The 22,430-nt window shown below is 35.2% G+C and overlaps 2 protein-coding genes across 3 annotated transcripts; both read left to right on the forward strand.

Annotated features, from left to right (window-relative positions):
* The first annotated feature begins 228 nt into the window (after positions 1-228).
* On the forward strand, positions 229-2,543 carry LOC113287595 (3-hydroxybutyryl-CoA dehydrogenase-like). The gene is made up of 4 exons (XM_026536385.1): positions 229-639; positions 1,315-1,536; positions 1,770-1,882; positions 2,002-2,543. The coding sequence occupies exons 1-4, from the start codon at positions 454-456 to the stop codon at positions 2,369-2,371; spliced, it is 891 nt and encodes a 296-aa protein (XP_026392170.1). The 5' UTR covers positions 229-453; the 3' UTR covers positions 2,372-2,543.
* Positions 2,544-4,807: 2,264 nt separating this feature from the next.
* Positions 4,808-7,618, forward strand: LOC113285672 (B3 domain-containing transcription factor LEC2). 2 transcript variants are annotated; one of them, XM_026534467.1, is made up of 6 exons: positions 4,808-5,248; positions 5,407-5,481; positions 5,828-5,928; positions 6,042-6,088; positions 6,171-6,244; positions 7,114-7,618. In XM_026534467.1, the coding sequence occupies exons 1-6, from the start codon at positions 4,925-4,927 to the stop codon at positions 7,501-7,503; spliced, it is 1,011 nt and encodes a 336-aa protein (XP_026390252.1). In that variant the 5' UTR covers positions 4,808-4,924; the 3' UTR covers positions 7,504-7,618. The 2 variants fall into 2 exon arrangements, with proteins under 2 accessions (XP_026390252.1, XP_026390253.1); XM_026534468.1 differs by having other exon boundaries at positions 4,808-5,068.
* Positions 7,619-22,430: the final 14,812 nt, after the last annotated feature.

Below are 22,430 nucleotides of genomic sequence, written 5' to 3' on the forward strand. Positions count from 1 at the left end.
TAAATATCTACTTAATAGGTTCCGCACGTGTACAGGACCTGGGCTTAAAAAATTGGGTCCATTTTTATGTTTTCTTTTAATTATGGACCTCCGGTTACTGGGTTTTAGTGGGTGGACCTGCCACTAATTAGTATCACTATATTAATACCTATGGGTAATTCCTACAAAAAAAAAAACAAAAAGTATGTCGTATTGAGACACGTTTCAGTAAACGTAATCCAAACACCATTTGCCATTTGAAGGCAAATTCAATCTTCATTTTTTTTTTCTGGCTTATCCGGTACATCCACTAAATGTTGGTCCCAATATTAAATTCTCCCAATTCAATTCCCAAGGTTTTCTTCAAATCGAAATTCTTTCCAGCAACGAAATCTTTACCTGATTTACCTAAAAAAGGAGTACACATACTTGTCGCTGCGAATTAAGTCAGAACTCCATAATTGGTAAACGAAGATGGCGGATGTAAAATCTGTTGGAGTAATTGGTGGAGGGCAGATGGGTTCAGGAATAGCTCAGCTTGCTGCAGTTGCTGGAATCGGTGTTTGGCTTGTTGATTTAGACTCAGAAGCACTTAAAAGAGCAACCCAATCAATCACCAACTCAGTACAACGATTCGTTTCCAAGGGACAAATCTCTCGGGTATATTTTTCTTCAATGTTTTTTAACTTGGTGGATATTTAATTTTTCATTTCTTAGTTTCCTTGGATTATGCTGAATTCATACTTTTTATGAGGAACTTATGCCTGTTTTTCTTTCTTTTGTAATCATGGTAATGGAGTTGATTCAACGCTCAAAAGGATTTTATGATCCCTAGTAAATTTCTGTATTTGGAATTCATTACGATTGTTTCTGTTTATTTACATATTTCTTACACGGTTATACTTGTGGTATTAATCTGTCTTTTCAAGTATAATTTTGACTGTACCTGCATATCCCTGCTGAGGTTCATGGAAACATGGCAAGTTACTAATTGCATTGATTGCTCATCAAAGCTGTTCCCGTCATGTTCCACTATGTGTATAACTATTTAATTTATACACTTCACTTGGCTTGTTTCCGAGAATGATCTTCTTTGGCATGTAGATCAAGATCAAACCATCTATTATCACCACTTATTCACTGGATCCAACATAAGTAATATGCTCAAGGGCATCCCCATGCCCTAGTCCTTGAAAGTCCCATAATTATACCAGCTTTATTGTGCAGTCTAGCTATATCATTTGGATCATGTTTGGAGATGAGTAGTTTTTCTACTTCTCTGTTTTATGCTAGTGATATGATATTTTATTGGTTCCTTAAAATTTGGTTTCGCAGGAAGTAGCTACTAATGCTCTTAAGAATCTCAAATGTACGTCGAATTTGGAAGATCTCCAGTCAGCTGATGTTATTATTGAAGCCATTGTAGAATCTGAAGATGTAAAGAAGAAACTTTTTTCTGAACTAGATAGGATTGCAAAACCTTCTGCAATTTTGGCTTCTAATACAAGTTCAATATCCATTACTCGTATAGCATCTGCAACTAGCCGACCCTGCCAGGTCTTTACTCTTCCCTAGAGTACTTGTTACTCTTTATTTTGTTATCCAAATTTAAAAGTTTTATTTGATATACCTAGTCTACATGTCAACGTAATGGAATTTTAAAATTGGCACTCGAAATCTCAAGGTCGTTATGCAAACACCAACACTGGCGGCGTGTCTGTTGTACATCAAAGATTACACTACAAGTGCCTTCAAAAGTAGAAGCTAAACCTTGCTTTTTATTTTACCAGGTCATAGGTATGCATTTTATGAACCCCCCTCCTATTATGAAATTGGTTGAGATTGTAAGAGGCGCAGATACGTCTAATGAGACCTTTATGACCGTAAAAACCATGGCAGAGAGGTTAGTTTTTCCCTAAACCAACTTTCTGAAATACAGTGTGTATTTTTCTCCATCGTGCTAATCTTCATGATAACATCTCTTCCTTGAGGCAACTAATAACATTAAACCAAAACCTGCAGGTTTGGGAAAATAATTGTATGCTCTCAAGATTATCCAGGCTTCATTGTGAATAGGATACTCATACCAATGATAAATGAAGCCTTTTTTACCCTCTACACAGGGGTGGCTACGAGAGAAGATATTGATACCGGAATGAAACTGGGTACAAACCAGCCAATGGGTCCTTTAGAACTTGCAGATTTCATTGGATTGGATGTTTGTTTATCTATAATAAAGGTACTCCATGTTGGCTTAGGGGATAGCAAGTACAGACCATGCCCGCTTCTTGTGCAGTATGTTGATGCTGGACGACTTGGACGCAAAAGAGGTATTGGTGTATACACTTATGGTAAACAACAGGAATTAGTCAAATCTTCGTCTAGACTTTGAACTGTTTGCAAGTTAGAAACTATCAATAGCTAGTGCATCTATTTATTAATCCTGTATCTGAGTGGTTAATCTATTCAGGATGAATAATAACCCTCTGCTCGTTCCTATAACGGCACTTTCAATAAACTAATTGTTTGCTACAGATCAATTTGACCTCTCTATGCTTTTTCTATGTCTGTGCTAGCACTCATTGTTTTATAAATATTGTTACAAGAATGGGGGGTAGATTAGAATTAGCACACTCAAATAGGCTAAAAGGTCCACTTTTATGGGTTGAAACAATGAGTCATCTTGAAGTGCTTAAGAAATATAGTTAGCAGACATCTTTTGTTATATTTCTCTAATAGCAGCAATTGTCGGAATGAGCTTCAGCAGTTTATCATTATATTTGCTTAATCAGAGCAGTAAGGTTAGGTGTTATTCGATCAAAATGAGATTATGTTATGAAGACCTGATGCTTCTGAAATTAAAGTCGAATGATCTGTTTGGTAATCTGCCGAATGATATGCCTCACACATGAAGATAAGTGCTTAGAGGAGTTTGATCTTTTTCATATGGTGCATTTTGATTTAGGAAAACCTGTTCACTGTAGGGATGATTAAGTTCCTGCATTAATTCATTAAACCTACACGCGGAAGAAATGAGGTGAGGAATAAAACTCATTAGGAGATTATGGCATCTTATGGAGTATATATTTATTAAAAAAAATTGCAGCTTCTGAGGAGTTTGTCATTACGCTTGTGGCGGTTAAGACGAAGCATGCAAATTGGCAAGTGTTAGGCTACTTAATATCTCCGTTTATCAGTACGTGCCAGGAACTTCCTATTTTTCTCGGGTTATAAGTTCAGCGTAATATCTGAAAGCTTGTAATAGACACTATCATCTCCCCTTTTCTTCCATTATTTTTGTAGCTTGAATTGATATATGTTCTTCATCACAACCTTGGTGTTAAGGTCACAGGTTTGATCCCAGTTTAGAAACCCATAAAATCCCTGTTGCTGAGTTATCATGTGGAGTTGGTCCTTTAGAACTTCAAATAGGTTTTTAAACGACAAACTGTCCATCCATCTCCTTCTGCTTTGGAGCTTAATACTGCTTGAGATTTGCTTCTGAGAATTGCTCTAGTTCTTGCAGAACTTTGAGGTACTTAAATACTCGCTGCATTGGTACATGGTTATTAATGGTGTCATTGAGGTGAAGGGTTTATAGTTTCTAAATCAATTTGTGTACTAAATTGGGTAGAAAGTTTGGAAGTTGATGAATTAATTAAACTTTTTTTTTCTTCCCTATTTGGTTTAGATGATAGATGATGCAAATGAGTGTTAGATTAGCAGTTTGTATCTGTATATTTTGCAGACTCTTTTGTTTTTTTTATACATACAGTATAAATTGTGCCTGCATATATTTTCTTTCAGATTTGCATATATATGATATTTTGAAAAAGTTAAGTTAAAAATGCAAGTTTTTCTTAATTGGAAATTTTAAAATATAATATCGATTTTGCAAGATGTTAGTGCTATTTTCATTTCAAAATTAATGCATATCAACAGATGTTTATTGGATTTTCAAATTTCATAATGATGGGTCTGTAAATTGTATTTTTCCAATAATTCCAAAACAGAATTGCAGAGTTAAGAGATACCATGTAAGATAAGCATGCTTACCATGTATTGCATCATATTTATATCCTCTCTGTTCTTTCTTTGGCTCATAGTGCATATATGAATAAATACCATCATGAATACATAGATACATGAAAAAGACATGGTGTTTAGTGCTAAAGCTCGTTTCATGACTTCATCATTGAACTTCAAACATTTAAAACCAGAGTAGACTAGTGTAGAGAGACAAATGGAGTGCCAAGTTTCAAGCATCTCTTCTCCGAATGGTCTAATGGTTATCCCAACACCATCTCTGCCACACCATCTGTCACACATTCCACCCCGTCGAGACGCCCTTTCTCCCTCTCTCTCCTCTAATGGAGAAACAAACCTTCTTCCTCTTCTTCAACAAACCCTCTGCATTTCTTGACGCGTTTTTCTTCTCTTCTCTCCACTTGTCCCTTGTTCGCTGGCCGCCATTTTTACTCCATCATCAAAACCCATCACCACCTCCAATACATTTTTTCACCGCTACAGTACAGGCTAGACCACCAACCAACCCAACCTCCTTATTTTTTTACTTGCCCTCCTCTTTTATCTTTAATCAAAACAAACAATCTTCTCCTAATCATTTCATCGTCTTATGGATCCTAGAAATGTATACGGAGAAGAATCTCATGATCATCAAGGAGATGGAGACTATCTGAGAACAATTAAGGAAGGTCATTATAAACCCCAAGTGGGTGTGCCACAATTTTCTTATATTTCAAATCAGAGTTGTGCATCAACTTCTTATATTTCAAACCAGAATTGTGCAGCAATTTCTTATAACTATTTTAGACAACCCCAGATTGATCAATCTCAGTATTACCCGAATGTACATTGTTCTGAGTTTGTAAACCCATCTTTATTTCCTTCAATTGATCAAAATGGACTACTGCCCACTTCATCAATGGGGTTTTTCCATCGTGGGTTTCATTCACAGAGACAAATCATTGCTACTAGACATAGATTTGTGGATTCTTCATGCAGAATTCAAAGACCAAGAAGATGGGGACCTTCAGTAACAAAAGCAGCAAGAATCAAGAGAAAAATGGTTAGACAAAGAAGTTTGATTTCTGCTAGACTTGGTTTGTTAAGTGATACTAATGCTGCTACTAGTACTAATACTACTTCAGCAATTAGTCTATCTTCTAGTAGAAAACAACCATTGTCCTCTACTCCAACTAACCAAGACAATGCAGATGTGTATACATTAATGACTCCTGATAACAAAGTGGGTTCAAATTAAACTTCCAATCGAGTTTCTCAGTTTCTAGTTATTGTTATTTGAATTTTGAAATTCTTTCATGCTTTTATGCATGCATAATGAAACAGTTTATTGCTGCTTTTTATTTGGTAACATAGTAGTTCTTGAAATTTTTAATTGTGCAGAGATTGAAGTTCATACTGCAGAAGGAGTTGAAAAACAGTGATGTTAACTCTCTAGGAAGGATTGTCCTGCCAAAGGTGAGATTTTCCCCTTGGCCTTTTCTTCATTTGTCTTTCTGGGTTTGTCTCTCATTTTTAGAGAGATAGAGAAGAACCCTATATTATTTTTTTCATTCTGACTTACTTCTCTGCAAAGCTGTAGCTTAGACTGGCCAATAACTGAATTCATCTCCCTCCTGTTGTTTCCAGTCCTTGTAGAAAGCAACTTTTTTAAATATGGGCTTCACTATCTAGTGTAACTGAGACATCCCCCTCAAAAGGAATTTGAATAGTTAATTAACATATGTATATCCTGTTTTTATATCTTAAGCATGTTTTCTTTTTCATGACACTTTTTTTTTGTATGAAAATTGTGGATAATCAGAAAGATTCAGAGGCACATCTACCAAGCCTCACAGTGAAGGAGGGCATCCAAATAGCAGTTAGGGAGGTACTTTCTCCAAAAGTGTGGTTCATGAGATATAGGTGGGTTATATCACTCCAATGTTTAATTTTTCTTAGTACCTCCATGTGTAGGTTAATAAATTTTATTTCTTGTTCATTATAAGCAAGTTTGTTTTTGTGCTTACTCAATCTAGGTTTTGGCCTAATAACAAGAGCAGAATGTATGTATTGGAAAATACAGGTAAAACCCACTTCATAATCTTTGAAAAATGTCGTTGAAGACTGTTGTTTAGTTACTAATTTTGGTCTCTCTTTCTATACAGGGGAATATGTAAAGCAGAATGAGCTCAAATGTGGAGATTTTGTAATTCTCTATCAAGACGAGAACAAACAGCTTGTGAGTTCTCTCTCTATTAAAAACAAAAATGCCAGTAGAAAACAACGGTTATATTTTTTGAAATCCAAATTTTATAGAAACTGACTTGAATTCTCAAAATTTCATCATAATTACGGAAGTACCAGCTAAATAAGGAGAAAACAAAAGGTGGTAGGAAAAAGACATGAAAAACTTAAAGTTACTTGACACGTTTTGTGGTAATTTTTCTTGGCAGTTGGATTTGTCTATTTTTTCTGGTATGGCAGTACATTGAATGGTGATGCACGTGCACTGCATCTCAGCTGGATGCTAGTGCAACAACTTACAACCTAATAGTATACACTTGGCACAAACTATGTGAGCACACTGTTTGGATATGGGTACACCTCTGGGAGTTTGTTAATAGGGTTTGGCTTCTATTAGTAACAGCCAAAGCCAAAGGAATCGGAACAGATTTTCTGTTTCATGTCCTGCATTTTGCAGTTTTAGCCAGAACCACCATGGCACTTCCCATTCATTCCACCTAGGATTGACAAAATAATGAAGCCCAAACCCATCTGTACCATTAGAATAGGCATTAGATGACACACGAACATTGATCACAACATTTTGTATTGCATTGTTATGCATACTTTCATTTTAAGTTAGCATGTGGAACTATACGAGTTTGCTGCATATATAAAATCTTGTTCGATTAATGATGTTCACTGGATTAGCTTTGAGATATTGAGTTTTCCATGAGGAGTATTTGTCTTTACTAACATTATCCGTGTTAGACATTGTTTTGAAATTAATCCAACACAAATAGTATAAGTTCAGTGGAAGTGTTGTGGTATGAATTTGCATTTGCGATAGTCCTTCTCACGGTATACATTTTTTGTGTGAGATAGTACATTTCCTTCCAGAAGGCCCAAAGACCAACTCTAGAAGGAGAACCGAACAAGGAAGAGAAAGAATCTCGAACAGGTCTAGAGAGAGAACATGAAAGCCCCCATGCGGAGGTAGAAGATCAAAGGCTTCTAATATCCGAGGATATGTTGAGACAACAGGGAATAGGATTTCATGAACCATCGACATCCTCAAACACTTTAGCAGTGGAGGGAGATTTATTTTGTCTCGATGGTACAATATATCTAGACCTCAGTAATTGTAACCTCAGTGAACTAGATATTTTACCAAACTTCGATGACTCTGATCTTTCCCTCTATGATGACCTGATTGATGACTTCAATCAAGATTTTGGCACGGCCAAGGCTGATCCTTCGAAAACAGCAAAATAAAGTTGCAATTATCATCTTGGGGAGTTTTTTGGTTCTACTAAATTTTTTGGTTCGCATATACTTATGATGTGAGAGAAAAGGAAATAAAGTTCTCATCTCTTGATCGTTCACTTGTAGTTTCTTGGGGTATATATGTTTAGTTCTGTACATAAAAGTAATGAAAAATATATTTCGAATCTTTGAAAGCTCTTCAAAGTGTGCATAGACAGTAACATTAAGCTTGAGAATTTTTTTGTTGTTCTTAAATATACAACCACACAGGTTTGAAGAACAAACAAGATCGATGACTTTTGTATTTGATGATGAAGAAGAAATTTCGAGTTCTAACTTGCTTAATCTTGAAACATGAGCACAAGCATGAAATGTTCATTGGATTATCACATTTATTGTTCAACCAAGAACAACCCATTTGAGGATAATTCTTATTGTTTAACAAACTATGTTTGGAAAAAAAGATCTTAAAAACATCAAGTTGTATTAATAATGTTCACAAACTTATTTTTTTAGTTCGCCAACTATGCAAAAACTTAATGCTGCTGAACCCAAAGTGCATTACAAACTTATTTTCTAGTTTGCGAACTATGCAGTTTCCATTTTTATGAATTTGCTTGATAAAATAGCTTGCGAACTATGCACTTTTGGGGTGTTCATGGAACTTTTTAGTTGCTCTTATTGATCTACGTATTTATTAATTCGCCAGCACTTTTGAGTTGTTCCTGAGGCTTTTAAACATCCCGAGTTCGCAAACCAAAATTTTTAATTCGCAAACTGGTCTTTTTTTACTAAACTCCATATTTGCTTGATGGTTCACGAACTATATGGTTAACCAGTGAAATAATGATGGATAGTTCTTCTTTACACGTATATGTACACCTTCTTCTTTGTCAAGAAATCTTTTCATATGATTTTGGTTGCGATTCTTGGTGTATTTTCTTGTGGAAAAGGTTAATTATTGAGTAAATAAAATCTTGTTAATACAAGTTTGTATCTTAGTTAAGAAGATATCAATACTTGATCCTTAGGACTATTTTGTTAATTGTTTGGTTTCCTTGAGAAAGTTCAGTGTTATCATATTTTTATGATTAGAATACCGTCTCATGATTATTGTTTCTCAAAAGTTTGTTTTTAACTTTGACGCCCGTAACTGGCTCGGAGTAAAACTTTTGATGATGATGGATACAAACTTACTGTAAATTTGTTTTTGTCCCTGAAAATCCTTTACCTGGAAAAATCGTTTTTGTTGCTCTCTTTGAAAATGACAACCAATAGGGGAGAGTTCAATTTTGAACTTGTACTTAATCGTTATATCTTTGTCGGAAGTGTGGTTGTAGAATTTCAGGAGATAATTATACGTTTAAATCTCTCCTTAGTGAAGATTTATTGGAATCATCTTTAGAAACGGATATGTTATCCTTAGTCTTGACAATCACTTAAAAGGTGTAGCTCATCAAGATCCTTATATTCGAAATCTTTGTCAATTTGTAGATAAAAAAAAGGTGATTATTTATTATTAATTCTACTAAGACATGTTTTTTTGGAGCGATGTCTAGGGGGGTTGAATTAGTTGTGCGTGTAAATGCAAAAATTAGCAAAAAGAGGCAAAGAGGGAGAACATATTACCCTAATGTTGCTTTAAAGTTTTGGTACAATGGAGTTTAAGGTAGGTAAAGGTACTATGTATTGGCATGACAACTTGAATAGATTGATTATCCAATCTATGCTCTCAAATCGGATCAGTATTCTTAAAAAGTTATTATTAAGCTACGGATCTTCAATAATAAGGTGTTGAGCGAACACATGTAGGACTATAAAATAATTTGAAGAACGAAAAAAATTCAACATACGTTGAAAATTCAAGAAATTAATAAGTATTATTGAGATTGAAATGAAAGTTTTTTTGTTATTTAAATAAATGTGTAATTGACAAAGGGGGAGATTATCAACGTATCGCTCGGTTGAACCCAAAAGTTTTGGTATGTCAAGATTGTTATTAATTTTAGTCGATCAAAACTATGTCTTAATTTATTATTTACAAAAGTTAGTCTCGGATTAGGATTAGAATTAGGTAGTGAGTAATAGAATTCACCGAATAACCCTTGAAGATTGAAGACTGAAGATCATACGAAGACATCAACGAGAACTTCATCAACAAAGGTATGTGAAGACTGATTCATTTTGGAACTCTTGTTTATTGTACATTTTTATCAATCAAAACAAAATGCTTACTCTTTGGAACAATTCTTATGACGGTGAATATACCTTTGTGTATACACCCAAAGAGAACCTAAGATGTGAATCAGACTAAAGCTACCATGCCTCAAATTTTCTCAATTTTCTATAATTTCATCCTAATATGAGCAGCTAATCAGTTTTTTATAGGCTTTAATGGCCAATTGTTTATAAAAATGAAATTGATCAATTGGGAGTAAGGGATAATATACAATGGAGGCGGAGAAATTTAGGGTCTCTGCAAGAAGATCTTTTCTTATATCCTCTTTTCAACTTCAACGCGCACCGTCTGGCAGCAGTAAAGGAATTTTTAATTGCTCAAACAAGTAATCATTAACCTAGAGTGAAGACTAAACGTATTCAGTTCACCCTATTTGGATTTTTATTGATCTAGTGCTTGTTTATTGGAAATTTCGTAATCGTTTTATGACATTTGGCGAAAAAATTCCCAAAATTTTACATCTCATTGCAATTTTGTCTCAAAACTCTTGTCAAATTTAGGTTTTTTTTTAATCTGCTAAGCAATCATGTTTTCCATTGGAAATTAAGTTTTTGAAGATGCTCTCTAATTTACATGCTCACCAATCTTTTCTACCCCTATTTAAACTCTGAGTTTCGGGTTTTGCTTTGTTTTGTGTCACATGCTCTACTGCAATTCTATATTTCTCTAGTCTTAAGTTTTGCTTTTGCAAATCTTCTTTTCTTATTTATAGCTTTAGGATGTCTGTTGATAGTCTGTATCATAATGTGTGCTTGGCGTGGTGATGTGTCCAACCTTACTGCACAGTTACACAACTCTTTAAACTTGAAAAATGGTAATCTGTTCGTTTAAGTCAAAAAATCCCCAATCTTTTTCAAAACAATAATACGTCTTTGGACCACTACTTTATTAGGCAAGTTCACTGCACAAATACTTGACAATGTAACTAGCTTTGACATCGAAAATGCTTTTCTATTCAATAGGAAGGTTCGAAAGGGTTTGTCAGTTAGGAGAATTAGTAGTAACAAATTTGCTATTTTTCTTGTTAAATTCCAGTTAGATCATGAGACGAATCGTGTTTTATTTTTAGAAACTAAAAGAGTTTTTGGGGATGTCTTTTGAATCTAAAAGATAGATATTACTGATGACATTCTTAACTGGTACCAACTACGGAAATGTTTTTTATAACAATTTATAACTTGTGAGCAAGGTACGAGTGAAAATTTGCGCAAATATCTAGCTTGTAATGGTCATATTACATCTTTTAATTTCCCTCATCGCAATTATGATGGCAGGTTTTCAATCATTGTTAAAGCATTTGATCAACTTTAGACAACCAATTAGGTAATTTGATGAAAATGAATTTGGTTTGATTAATAGGGTGAACTTTGAACTTTTCAACTATGTTATGTGGTTTTTGTGACTTGATTGGGTATAAGCTAAGTGATAGTGCAAGATTTGAGATGGCGCAATAGCATGCTGAGATTTAACACATCATGCTGCTAATGCTCATGTAACTGACAATGCTCAGAATAATACGGAGCTACGGTGCAGGTTGGAATGAAATGGTCAGAAGATAGCTTTTCCCTTCCTTCATCAAGTACCATTACATCAATTGTTAGAATCTCTGACTTGCAAAAACAGCTAGATAATAAATCTCAAGCAAATAAGACAACTTAATTTGTACCAAAAATTGCACCTCAGCAAGCACTTCATATGCTAAACTATCTATCTCCTTCCTACCTGCCAAGTTATGTCATGTCCAAAAGATATATACCAAGACATAATTTCAGTTTCACTCCAAATCCCTGGAATTAAGCTTCATCATCTCACAAGCAAAGATAAAATACTTGGTATAACTATTGGAATAATTGGAGTCTAACGGAGAATTATTTCCAATTGGACAATCCTCTACCTACTCCAAAAAGACTTAGAATTGAAGAAGTTGAACAAACATTTGCATCGTCTGAAGAAAGAGAATTACGAATATTGAGCCAATAGTCACACTAAGTGAACATCCTCATTAGTGATTTGTAGGCCAAAGCTCCAGCTTAGCTGTTGTTAGAGCATAACTCGGTTGAACCCACCAAGCGTTGGTATGTCAAGTTTGGTTGTCATATTTTAGTATCAAAACTCATCTAGAGTCAAATTTTTTTAGGTTAGACTCGAAAGTCTAGAAATATTGAGACATACAAGTATTACTCCGAAGACCTGAAGAATGAGAAGAAGTAATGACTACAACGACGACATCATCCTTCCACTTGAGGTTAGTAATATTGACTTGATCTTGTTTCCATTCCTAACGTATCTTTCAAGTCGTGCTATATTGAAAACATAATATGCGAAGATGTATATATTGTATATAATACTCTGGTGGTGAGACTTTGTCATAATAGTATGATCAAAGTATCAAGGAAAACATATTACGAAGTATAAACGCTTATCTTTTGGAAATTCGTAAATACGACATCAACATAATCTATCATATATAGTTATTTGATTGTGTGTGGATTATATAGGTGTGATTTCATCCTATAAAATTATGTATCTTTACATGAGTTTAAGGAAGTAGATGTATTGACTTGTTTTCATAATCGAAAGGGAAATCATGATTGGTCTTGTTATTCATTGAATATCTTTTGGATGACCAATGGAAGATGACTATGGTAGAACCTATCTTAACTTTGTTGAGACTTGAGGTATAACTGGTCATAGCCTATATAATATAGCTAAGTTGTCATCTGTCATGAGTTACATTGGAAATCAAGGTGTAACCAATCACAAGATATATTGGAATGCAAGTTGTAACCGGTCACAAGTTACTTTGGGAACCAAGGTATAACCGGTCACAAGATAAATTAGGAAGTTAGTTGTAACCCGTCACAAGATACCTTTGGGAAGTAAGGTGTAACCGATCATAAGAACTTCAGGAAGAAAGGTGTAACCGGTCACAAGCTACTTCATGGAGGAAGGTGTAACCGATTACAGCCTGTATTTGGAATCATGTTATAACCGGTCACACCATATTTTGGAGTGATGGTTTAATGGGTTCCTTGTACAAAACCAATAACCATGGTTCACATATTTCTTCATGGTGTGTGTGAATTAGGGTTTTGGGTTTGTCAAGATGAGAAGCTTCCAGATGTCGACATATTTGAACATGTACATAACTCTTATCATTTATTGTTCAAAGATATTCCTTGATGCTCAAGGTAATCCCTGATCCGAAATATTGATAATCATTTAATTATGATTTTCATCATATATGTTTTAATTATCAGCAATTAAATCATATCCTCTGAAATATATTATTAATTAATGTGCTAGACTAATAATAGAAGTTTTTTTACGAGAGTTTTTGGAAATCTTGGTTAACATTAATTGGAAATAGGAAAACCGAATTCATGTACTTTAATGCATTATCCTGAGAATTTTTTGTGTTTTGGAATTTCCTTGTTGTCAAAAAAACCTTGGTCAATAAATACTTGAGTTTGCATTTCTTGCAAACTATCCTAAGAGCCAGGAAAACTTCATTCGTGTTGTTTCTGGTGGAGCCGTCTATCCGGAGATGAAAGTACCCTAATTAGGCGAAATCTCTTATGACCGCTCGTTTAAAGACTTCTATGGGATCAAGAAGCTCTACGAAGTTTGAAATTTCTTATAATCATATTAGACTTCTATGTGATTGACTAACGATTGTTGACACTTTAATTGCACCTAGTTTGTTTATTCTTGAGAACATTCTGTTATGATATAAAACTCACTCAAACTAGATCAAAGTATCGACGGGATCTTTATAACCATTTTCGGATCTAAAGATATCTTGCGATAATCCATTGTTAACAGACTCCGTTTTGTGTATGATTGATCACAAGAGGATTCAAGTTGTGTTGTGCAGGTTATTAAAGGCTATAGAAGATTTGAAGACGAAGAAGAGTTTCTTATTAGTTTTCGTATCTTATGGATTTAGGCAAAAACCTTGATCGGCTGAGATCCAACTAGAATCGTGTTTATCTTTGATAGACTTGATATTGTCTAGTTGTGTAAGATCGGCGTCACTTTATAGTTGCTCTTTGAGTTTTATATTGATTGATTACGAATCTAGGTATTAGTTATTTCGGTAATCAAAGTTTAGATTGATCTAACCAGACAAAGGGGTTTATTGGTTTAAACGGAAGAACCTTTGTCAACAACTCATACATATATTTTAGCATAAATTGATTATACTGGTTACCAAATAGATTCTTCCTTTGTTGTTTGGAATACGATCCAAACGACTTGTTATTCACATGCATGACTCTAGAAGTCGAAGGTGCAAGGATACTGAGGAAACTAAGTAGCTAGGAGTAGTCTACTTGGTCTCAAATATACGAAGTTGGTATTAGATTTTGTATAGTGGCTTAATTATGAGAGTATTCAAAACTACACTAGGTCCCAGGGTTTATCTGTATTTGTTGTAACGACCTGTCACTCCACCGATGCTGTCCCTACATTTCCACTGCGGATATCCGACAGTGTGGAGTTTTCAACGGGCATCGCTGCATTTATCCAACAGAAACTTCCCAGGAGGTCACCCATCCCTGGATTACGCCTGCCCGAGCATACTTAACTGTAGAGTTTTCTGCCAATTCTAGAGCCAATTGTGCTGAAAAGACCCTGGTAGAATGTAGACGTTCCTTTCCCCTTGTGAGACCAGTATCTGACATAATATCCCAGCATAGTTTCCACTCCGAGCACAAGTGACCCGTCCCTAGTTGCATTGTAATGACCATCCTCAAACAATACTATCCCCACTTGGACACTGCGGTTATCCGGCAGTGTGAGGTTTTCAATAGGCATCGCTGCGGTAATCTGGCAATAACTTCCCAGGAGGTCACCCATCTCCAGAATTTTCAGTCAACTCTAGAGCCAACTGTGGTGAAAAGGCCTCGGTGTTAGGAAAACACAAACCATTACTTATATTCCATTCGGCCAGCCACTGCCGAACATCGGGATATTACAACACCACCTCCTTAAATTGGAGCTGTCCTCGACTCCTTAATATATTCAATCCCAGATCTCCGACGTTCCCTGCCCCTCATTAGACAAGCACCTGGAACAACCCCGTCCAACGTACCTTCTCATCATCGGTAGGTGACCCGTCATCGGCTCTGATACCATTTGTAATGACCCAATCCTCAACCGGTATTGTCCCAATTTGGCCACTGCGGTTATCCGGCAGTGTGGGGTTTTCAACAGGCATCGCTGCGGTAATCTGGCAACATACCATTTGTAATAACCCGATCCTCAACCGATATTGTACCCACTTGGCCACTGCGGTTACCCGGCAGTGTGGGGTTTTCAACAGGCATCCTTGCGGAAATCCGGAAATAATTTTCAGGAGGTCACCTATCCTAGAATTGCTCCCGCCCAAGCACGCTTAACTGCAGAGTTTTCTGCCAACTCTGGAGCCAACTGTGCTAAAAAGGCATCGGTGTTAGGAAAGGACAAACCATTACTTATATTACATTCGTCCAGCCACCGCAGAATATTGAGGTATTACATGTATCCAAACTAACACCGATATTGTTCCCACTTACTCACTGCGGTTATCCAGTAGAGTGGGATTTTTAACGACATTACTGTGGTTATCCAGCAGCATCTTCCCGAAAGGTTATCCATCTTGTGACTACTCCGGCCGAGCACGATTAACTGATAAGTTTTCCCCAAAACTCAATCAAGTGTACCCATCAGGCCTCGGTGTTACAAAAGGACAAACCATTAACTATATTCCATTCCATCGGCGAACCACTGCCGAAATCTGCGTATTACAATACCACCGCCTTAAATTGGATTCGTCATCGGCAACAGAATATATATTCAAGCCCAGATCTCAGATGTTTCCTGCCCCTCATGAGAAAAGCACATGGAGCAACCCCGTCCAGCGTACCTTCTCACCCTTAACAGGTGAACCGTCGTTGGCTCTGATACAAAATTGTAATACCCCGATTTTTGGACCCATATTCTTCCCGAATCCAATGCCCAAAACCAAGAGATTCTACATAAATATCATTGTTGATGCCCGACTATTAAGCCCAAGAGATGCTACATAAATTATTTAATGAGCTTGAGCTTAGTAGCCGGGCTTCAGCTATGGTATTGACATAACACTTCGGTTTTTCGGGCAACAATATCTGGGCAAGATCCGGGTCCTATAATCAGAGTGTTACATTTGCGATTTCCTCGTTAACACAATATTGATGTGTCATTTACTTTGTTTCCGCATTATAATTAAGTAAATTACTCATGTACGTTAATTCTAATTACTTGACATTGATCCTAATAGTTAATCGGTGATTACCATAACTATTATCAAATAAATATCTTGTTATCGTAGTGTATCGACCTCGTCCATAGACAACCACACAAGGTATAAGAATTTAGTTGTATTGTCTCGACTCTCTCCATGGAAGATCACTTAAGATACCAGACTTGTAGGTTGATATTTAAAAGATTCTGGTGTATTTGGGTTCCCTAATATTTTCACCAAAAACAAATATTGGGATTTCAATGAAGTAAATACACATTTATCTGGGAAATTAAAAACAAAAAACCCTTCAAATCAGTTTCTTCCTTAAACGAAGAACCCTAATTTCAAAATACCACTCAAAATTCTCCAAAACATGCTAACTCTATAAAAGATGCGATCTTTAATGAATATTGATATTCAAATCAAATTAAGAACACTCATTGCTCCAAACCCTCAATGAAACCACGTAACACCCCTTTTGAATTAGGGGTTTTCTAGATTGGAAGTATATGGTTTTAATATTAAATATGATTCTAATTTAAACCATAAAATTATAATCTACAAACCCCCAATGGAACCATGGAGAACAACCGTGGAAACTAAAAGTGAATTTTCAACAAAAAATGATAGAAAAATGGAGAAGTGCTCTCCTGGAGAGAAAAAATAAAAAAACAAAATGAGAGAACGTGGTATTTCTGTTTCAATTTTTCTCTTGAACACTCGGACAGTGTGAATTTAGGTTGTGAGGTCATGGGTATATTTGTAATTACATCATGAATATCTTCTCTTCCTGATGAGAAATTGACGAAATCAACGATATTTGGCCAAACCCAAGGGTCCTAATTGATTTCTTAACGGTATGGACATTTAGTATAGATTGAACAAAATGGGTTTTTTTTTATTGCATTTCTTCACATTTTTTTAAAATTTCCTTTTGTTTTTGAGACCCTATTTTTCTATTAGGATTTTTTTTTACTCTCCGGTTTCTTTCACGATATGAAATTTTATCTTGGAATGTCCAAGGGATTGGACCACCACCATTTACTCGAGACCATTTAAACTATCTATGCCAATATCAAAATCCAAATACAGTTTTTATTTCCAAAACTAAAGCTCACTTATAAGATGGAACTGTTATTTAAAAAATCGCATTTTCATGATTGGTTTATAATTCCATCTGCGAGTAAACCAAAGGGGCTAGCAATTACGTGGCACAACAATATTGATCTGAAATTAATATCTTCAAATCTAAACGTATGTCATTTTAGTACTAACATTAATGATATTGAAGTGATGCTTACTTGTGTTCACAGAATGATATAAGAAGATGAAAAGACACAACAATGGTCTTATATCTCACAAATAAGCCAACATTGTAAAATAAGCTTTGGATACCTATTGGTGACTTAAATTTCATCCTAGACCCAGCAGAAAAACAAATAGGAAATAAGGCTAGATCAAGCAGCAAATTGTTCATAATACAAGTTATGGACGAGATCGGACTACAAGAAGCGGGATATAAAGGTGCCCCTTTCACTTGGTCAAATAATCGTAAAGGAGAAGCGAACATTTATGAATGGATTGACAAAGATGTGGTTTCTTACAAATGGTTACGGAGTTTCCCAGACTCAAAGGTACGCCACCTTCATAGAGTAGGATCGTACCAGACCCTGCTTCATTTTTATTCCAACCCTGAATTAAAAAAACTGCAAAAACCTTTCTGGTGTATTAGATCGTGGTTCTCTCACCATTATTTTCTACGATAGTCTCGGCTTCTTAGAATCCGCACTCTAAAAATTCAGAAAATATAAAATTTTCCTCAAATCTTCAACTCCTTTCATCCGGCTTGGCTCATCGGAACTCTGAAATGTTCGATAATATCTATAAAAAAATAAAAAAATAAAATAGAGAATTTCCATAAATTTGGAAATTACCCTTTTAATTTAGAAAAACTGAAGAATCTCCAAGCCGAAGTGGGGAAATAATACGAAATTAGAATTGATTTCTATCATCAATTATTTATGGATTTTTTTTTAAAAGAAATATATTTAAAACACAGAATATTTTCATGTCCCCGCTTCCAGTAGGAGGAGAATAAATTCTATTCATTTTCTTCGAGAACCAACGGGATTGTGGAATTCTGATCGAGATTGATTGTACTCTCTGCTAAGTTATCACTTATCTCAGATAAGAACATCCCAATTATAAAATTATGATATAGACCTTTCGACTCTCACTGAAGCTTGCATCTCAGATGCGGAAAACCTCTCCCTTACTCAAATTCCTACCTAATATGTCAAACTTTATCTAACATGAAACCTTGAGGGGCACCGGGGTTTCCAACAAGGCTTTTTTAGAGAAAATTGGGATTTTTGGGACCTAATATAACTGCAACTATTCAAGAATTTTTTTCAAAACAAGAGAAGTAAATTTGAAGTTCGATTACTCTTTCATTATACTTATTTCAAAAATATCCACTCTACAAACTCCAACGGATTTCAGACCTATCAGTATAAGCAACATGATTTATAAACTTATTTCAAAAATACTTGTAAATAGGCTAAAACCTCTCCTAAACAGAATAATCTCCCCGAATCAATCGACATTTATACTTGGAAGACAAACCATAACCAATATAATTATAGCCCATGAACTTTTTCCTTCACTTAATGAAAATATCAAAAGCCAAAAACTGTCTCATGGCTTTAAAATTAGATCTTTCTAAAGCCTTTGATAGGTTAGAGTGGTATTTCATCATACAAGCCCTCCTTTGTTTTAGATTTAATGGAACATGGGTAAACCTATATTTCGACGCATTTCGACAATTTCCTACTTGATTCTTCTAAATGGCTCTACTTTAAAAGGAATTCACCAGAGAGACTCACTATCCCCTTATCTCTTTACGATCTGCATGGAAATCCTTTCTAGGCTTCCGAATAAAAAAATATTGGAGAAAAAAAAAATCGGGATTAAAAATTAATTAAGAAGCGTCAAACATATCCCACCTTTTTCGCTGATGATTGCTTCCTCTTTATTAAAGTAGACTTAGGGAAAGACAAAGAAAGATAAATATCTAGGTACCTCCATTGTTTTCTTCACAAGAAGAGAAATTAATTTTTTGAACCGCTTCTCCAAAAATACTACAATGCTAGCTTTACAGGGATGGAAATGAAAACTTCTCTCTAAAGCGGGCCGAACTATTATCATTACATCCATTATCTAGTCCTTCCCAAGTCCCAACCTACCAAAATGCAATGTATTGCCCTTCCCAAAACCAATTTAGACCAACTGGACCGAATTCGAAGGGATTCTTTTTGGAACAATAATGACTCAAAATAAAAAGGAGGGTATATTAGATCATGGTCAAAACTATGCAAATTATATCTGACGGAGCACTATGGATTAAAAACCTTCATCAATTCGACATGACCTTTCTAACAAAATTAACAGTAGGTTAGCCTGAGAAAAAACCAGCTTTGGGAAAAACTTTTAGAAGTTAAATATTTCCGAAATATCATCCATTTCGAATCAACTTGAACCTTAACCTTATCTTGGATTTGGACCAGTATCTGCAAGGGATGGGTGTAACGAAAGATACTTTTGTATGCCAAGTAAAAAATGGAGCCTCTACAAAAATTTGAGAAGATAAATGGACATGTAACTCGGACATAATATCTAAACCTATTGATATGGATGAACCTTTACCATAAGTACTACAAGAATTGATGTCTCCAGAAGGCTCATGGAATATTTCTAAAAATAGGCCCCGTTTTCATACCAAAAAACAAGGAAAAGCTTTTAGCTATCAGTCCTCAAATATAGAGTACAAACAAAATCAGATGGAAGCATCATCCTTCAGCTCGATTTTCAGTAAAGAATACTTATACGTATTTTATAAATATAGGAGGAGAAGAAGAAACAGATTTCCTCATGGAAAAATATTTGGAAGATGCCAGTTCCCGAGAATTAGACTTTTTTGTGGAAGTTAGTTCAAAAATCTCTATCGACTTCAAATAGGCTAGCAATTCATATACCAAATATTTTCCCGGAGTGTCCAATGTGTGACTCTCAAGTGCAAGAAACATAACTACATCTTTTCCTTCAATGTTCCTTGTAAGAACAATTTGGTTTGGCTCATATATGCATTCGATTATCTCCCAGTTTAAGTCAGGCTCTATATCTGGGTTAATGATTGGGCAATATCCAATGAATATCAAAACATTATGACTAGAATAAAAATCATTCTGTGGTTTATACCAAAATATACATGTTCAGTAGCATTTTAAAAAATTAAGCCAGATCAAATACACTTGATAAGACAAATTAGGAATTTTTTATAATCCATACTAACCAATATACAAAATCAAGTACCCAGGCAGAACCCAAAAATTTATAGCAGTTAGTCTTGGTTATCGATAATATTATAAAATTGGATAACATTTATAGATGCTTCTGAAAAAGCGGGGGTCTAACAACCTCACCCAATATTTCGTTCAGCAATCTGTATGGACTAACTCTAATATAACTCCAAGAAAATCAACTAGACAGTCAGACTTGTTAGATCACTGCTCGGTGGAACTCACAAGCATTGCTATCTCAAGCTTGTTTATCAATTTTAGTGATCAAAACTATAAGTCTTGATTTCTAGTCTACTTATAGTAATGTCTCGGACTAGGATAGATTGTGTAGTTGATCTTTAGACTTCACGGCGTTTAACAAAAGGTATGTGGAGACTGAAACTCATCTATCACTCAGAAAGTCTATTTATACTCCATCTCCCTTCTTGAGACAAAAGTCGTATTACTATATAGTATTGGATTATACACATTTGATAGTTCGAGCTGAGTTTAACTCGCTTACATATTTCTCGAAATATGTGTTGGTAAGCTTTCGCTTTAACCAAGTTTATCTTATATTCTTGACGAAAGTCAAAAGATGATCATATGAAAATATCCTGGTAACATCTTACATGATTTGTGTTATACAGTCATTAGATGTAGACTCGGAATGTTTCGTATTGATTATTTCAATATCTTGAAAATCGCTTTGATGCTAATAGTTAGTGAAAACAACTATTGTCATCCTCTAAGAAAGTTTAGTGATTGAAATAGAATTTAGAACACTTAACCATAATTGGATTATAGACATAGTATGCATACTTGCATATATGTTAATCCAAGACCGGTATAGTATACATACCCGTATGCATACTGGGAAGGTCAGGTAAAGTCCGGGAGCCTTGGTATGCATACCCGTACGCGTACTGGCGAACTCAGTTGAAGTATGGGAACTTTTGTATGCGTACCCGTACGCGTACTAATTCAACTGTTGTTTTGGATGTGTGATGGTATACGCACCCGTTCGCACACTGTCGGACACAGTCCAAGTTCGGCTACTTACGTATGCGTACCCGTTTGCATACTTAAGTGGGTTAAGTTCTATAATCGTTTTGTTCATGAACTAATACATTTATATAATAAGGAATGCAATCTTTTGCAAATCATGACTATAATGTTCATGATTTGATTCGAGTGAATCAAAATAGATTTTATTCCAATTGTGTTTTTTATACTCTATGAGAATATAAACAATTGAAAAACTCTATAACTAGTTTCATTTGAGTCATTTGAGCTAGTTGTTATTAAGATGAATAAGGTTGATATGAAAGTGTTCATATGGCTAACTTTGGTTAACTATTGTTGAGCCGAAAAGTTGCACACGTTTAGGTACGGTTACTGATATCTAAATGAAGTCACTTTTCATTTGTGTAACAAGCTAAGTTTGATCTAACGGTTGAAAGATATTAGCTTGAGTCTAATCAGGTTTGCATCTAACGGTGAATGTTGAATGGTTTGTTACCAAGGTAGCATTGATTGCAAACCCTGATTTTGTAGACTATATAAAGGAGAACTCTGGCAATTTGGAAACATAATCCCCATACCTCATGTGTGATACTAGTTGCGACTAGAGTCGATTCTCCTTTAACCTTAGGTTTTTCACGAAACCCTGTAGGTTAACGACTTGAAGACTTTATTGGGATTGTGAAGCCAGACCCAACTATTTTCTTTGTAGTTAGATGTTCTGATCTTGCCATGTTCTATCGTATTGAGTATTATCTTCTCTAAGATTTTCTCGAGATTGATTCTCCGAAAGTCAAGATAAAAATTAGTCACAAACATCTTCGTCTCATCGTTTGTGATTCCACAATATCTTGTTTCGCTACCATACAATTAAGATTATTGTGAGGTGATTGATATTTCTAGGCTGTTCTTCGAGAATATAAGTTCGGTATATTAACTAGTTCCTGTTCACATTGATTCATCAAAAGACGGAGCAAAACTCATAGGTTTATCTGTGGGAGACAGATTTATCTATTCTATAGACTTTTCTGTGTGAGACAGATTGGTTTATCAAGTCTTCGACTTTGGT

The sequence above is a fragment of the Papaver somniferum genome, chromosome 6 (genome assembly GCF_003573695.1).
Source record: "Papaver somniferum cultivar HN1 chromosome 6, ASM357369v1, whole genome shotgun sequence".
NCBI lineage: Eukaryota > Viridiplantae > Streptophyta > Magnoliopsida > Ranunculales > Papaveraceae > Papaver > Papaver somniferum.

Excerpts from the sequence above, each read along its gene's own strand:
- LOC113287595 (XM_026536385.1), top strand. The coding sequence starts at position 454 with ATGGCGGATGTAAAATCTGTTGGAGTAATTGGTGGAGGGCAGATGGGT. Across the intron at positions 640-1,314 it reads CCAAGGGACAAATCTCTCGG|GAAGTAGCTACTAATGCTCT; the intron begins GTATATTTTTCT and ends TTGGTTTCGCAG. Across the intron at positions 1,883-2,001 it reads GTAAAAACCATGGCAGAGAG|GTTTGGGAAAATAATTGTAT; the intron begins GTTAGTTTTTCC and ends CAAAACCTGCAG.
- LOC113285672 (XM_026534467.1), top strand. The coding sequence starts at position 4,925 with ATGGGGTTTTTCCATCGTGGGTTTCATTCACAGAGACAAATCATTGCT. Across the intron at positions 5,249-5,406 it reads TAATGACTCCTGATAACAAA|AGATTGAAGTTCATACTGCA; the intron begins GTGGGTTCAAAT and ends TTAATTGTGCAG. Across the intron at positions 6,245-7,113 it reads AAGACGAGAACAAACAGCTT|TACATTTCCTTCCAGAAGGC; the intron begins GTGAGTTCTCTC and ends TGTGTGAGATAG.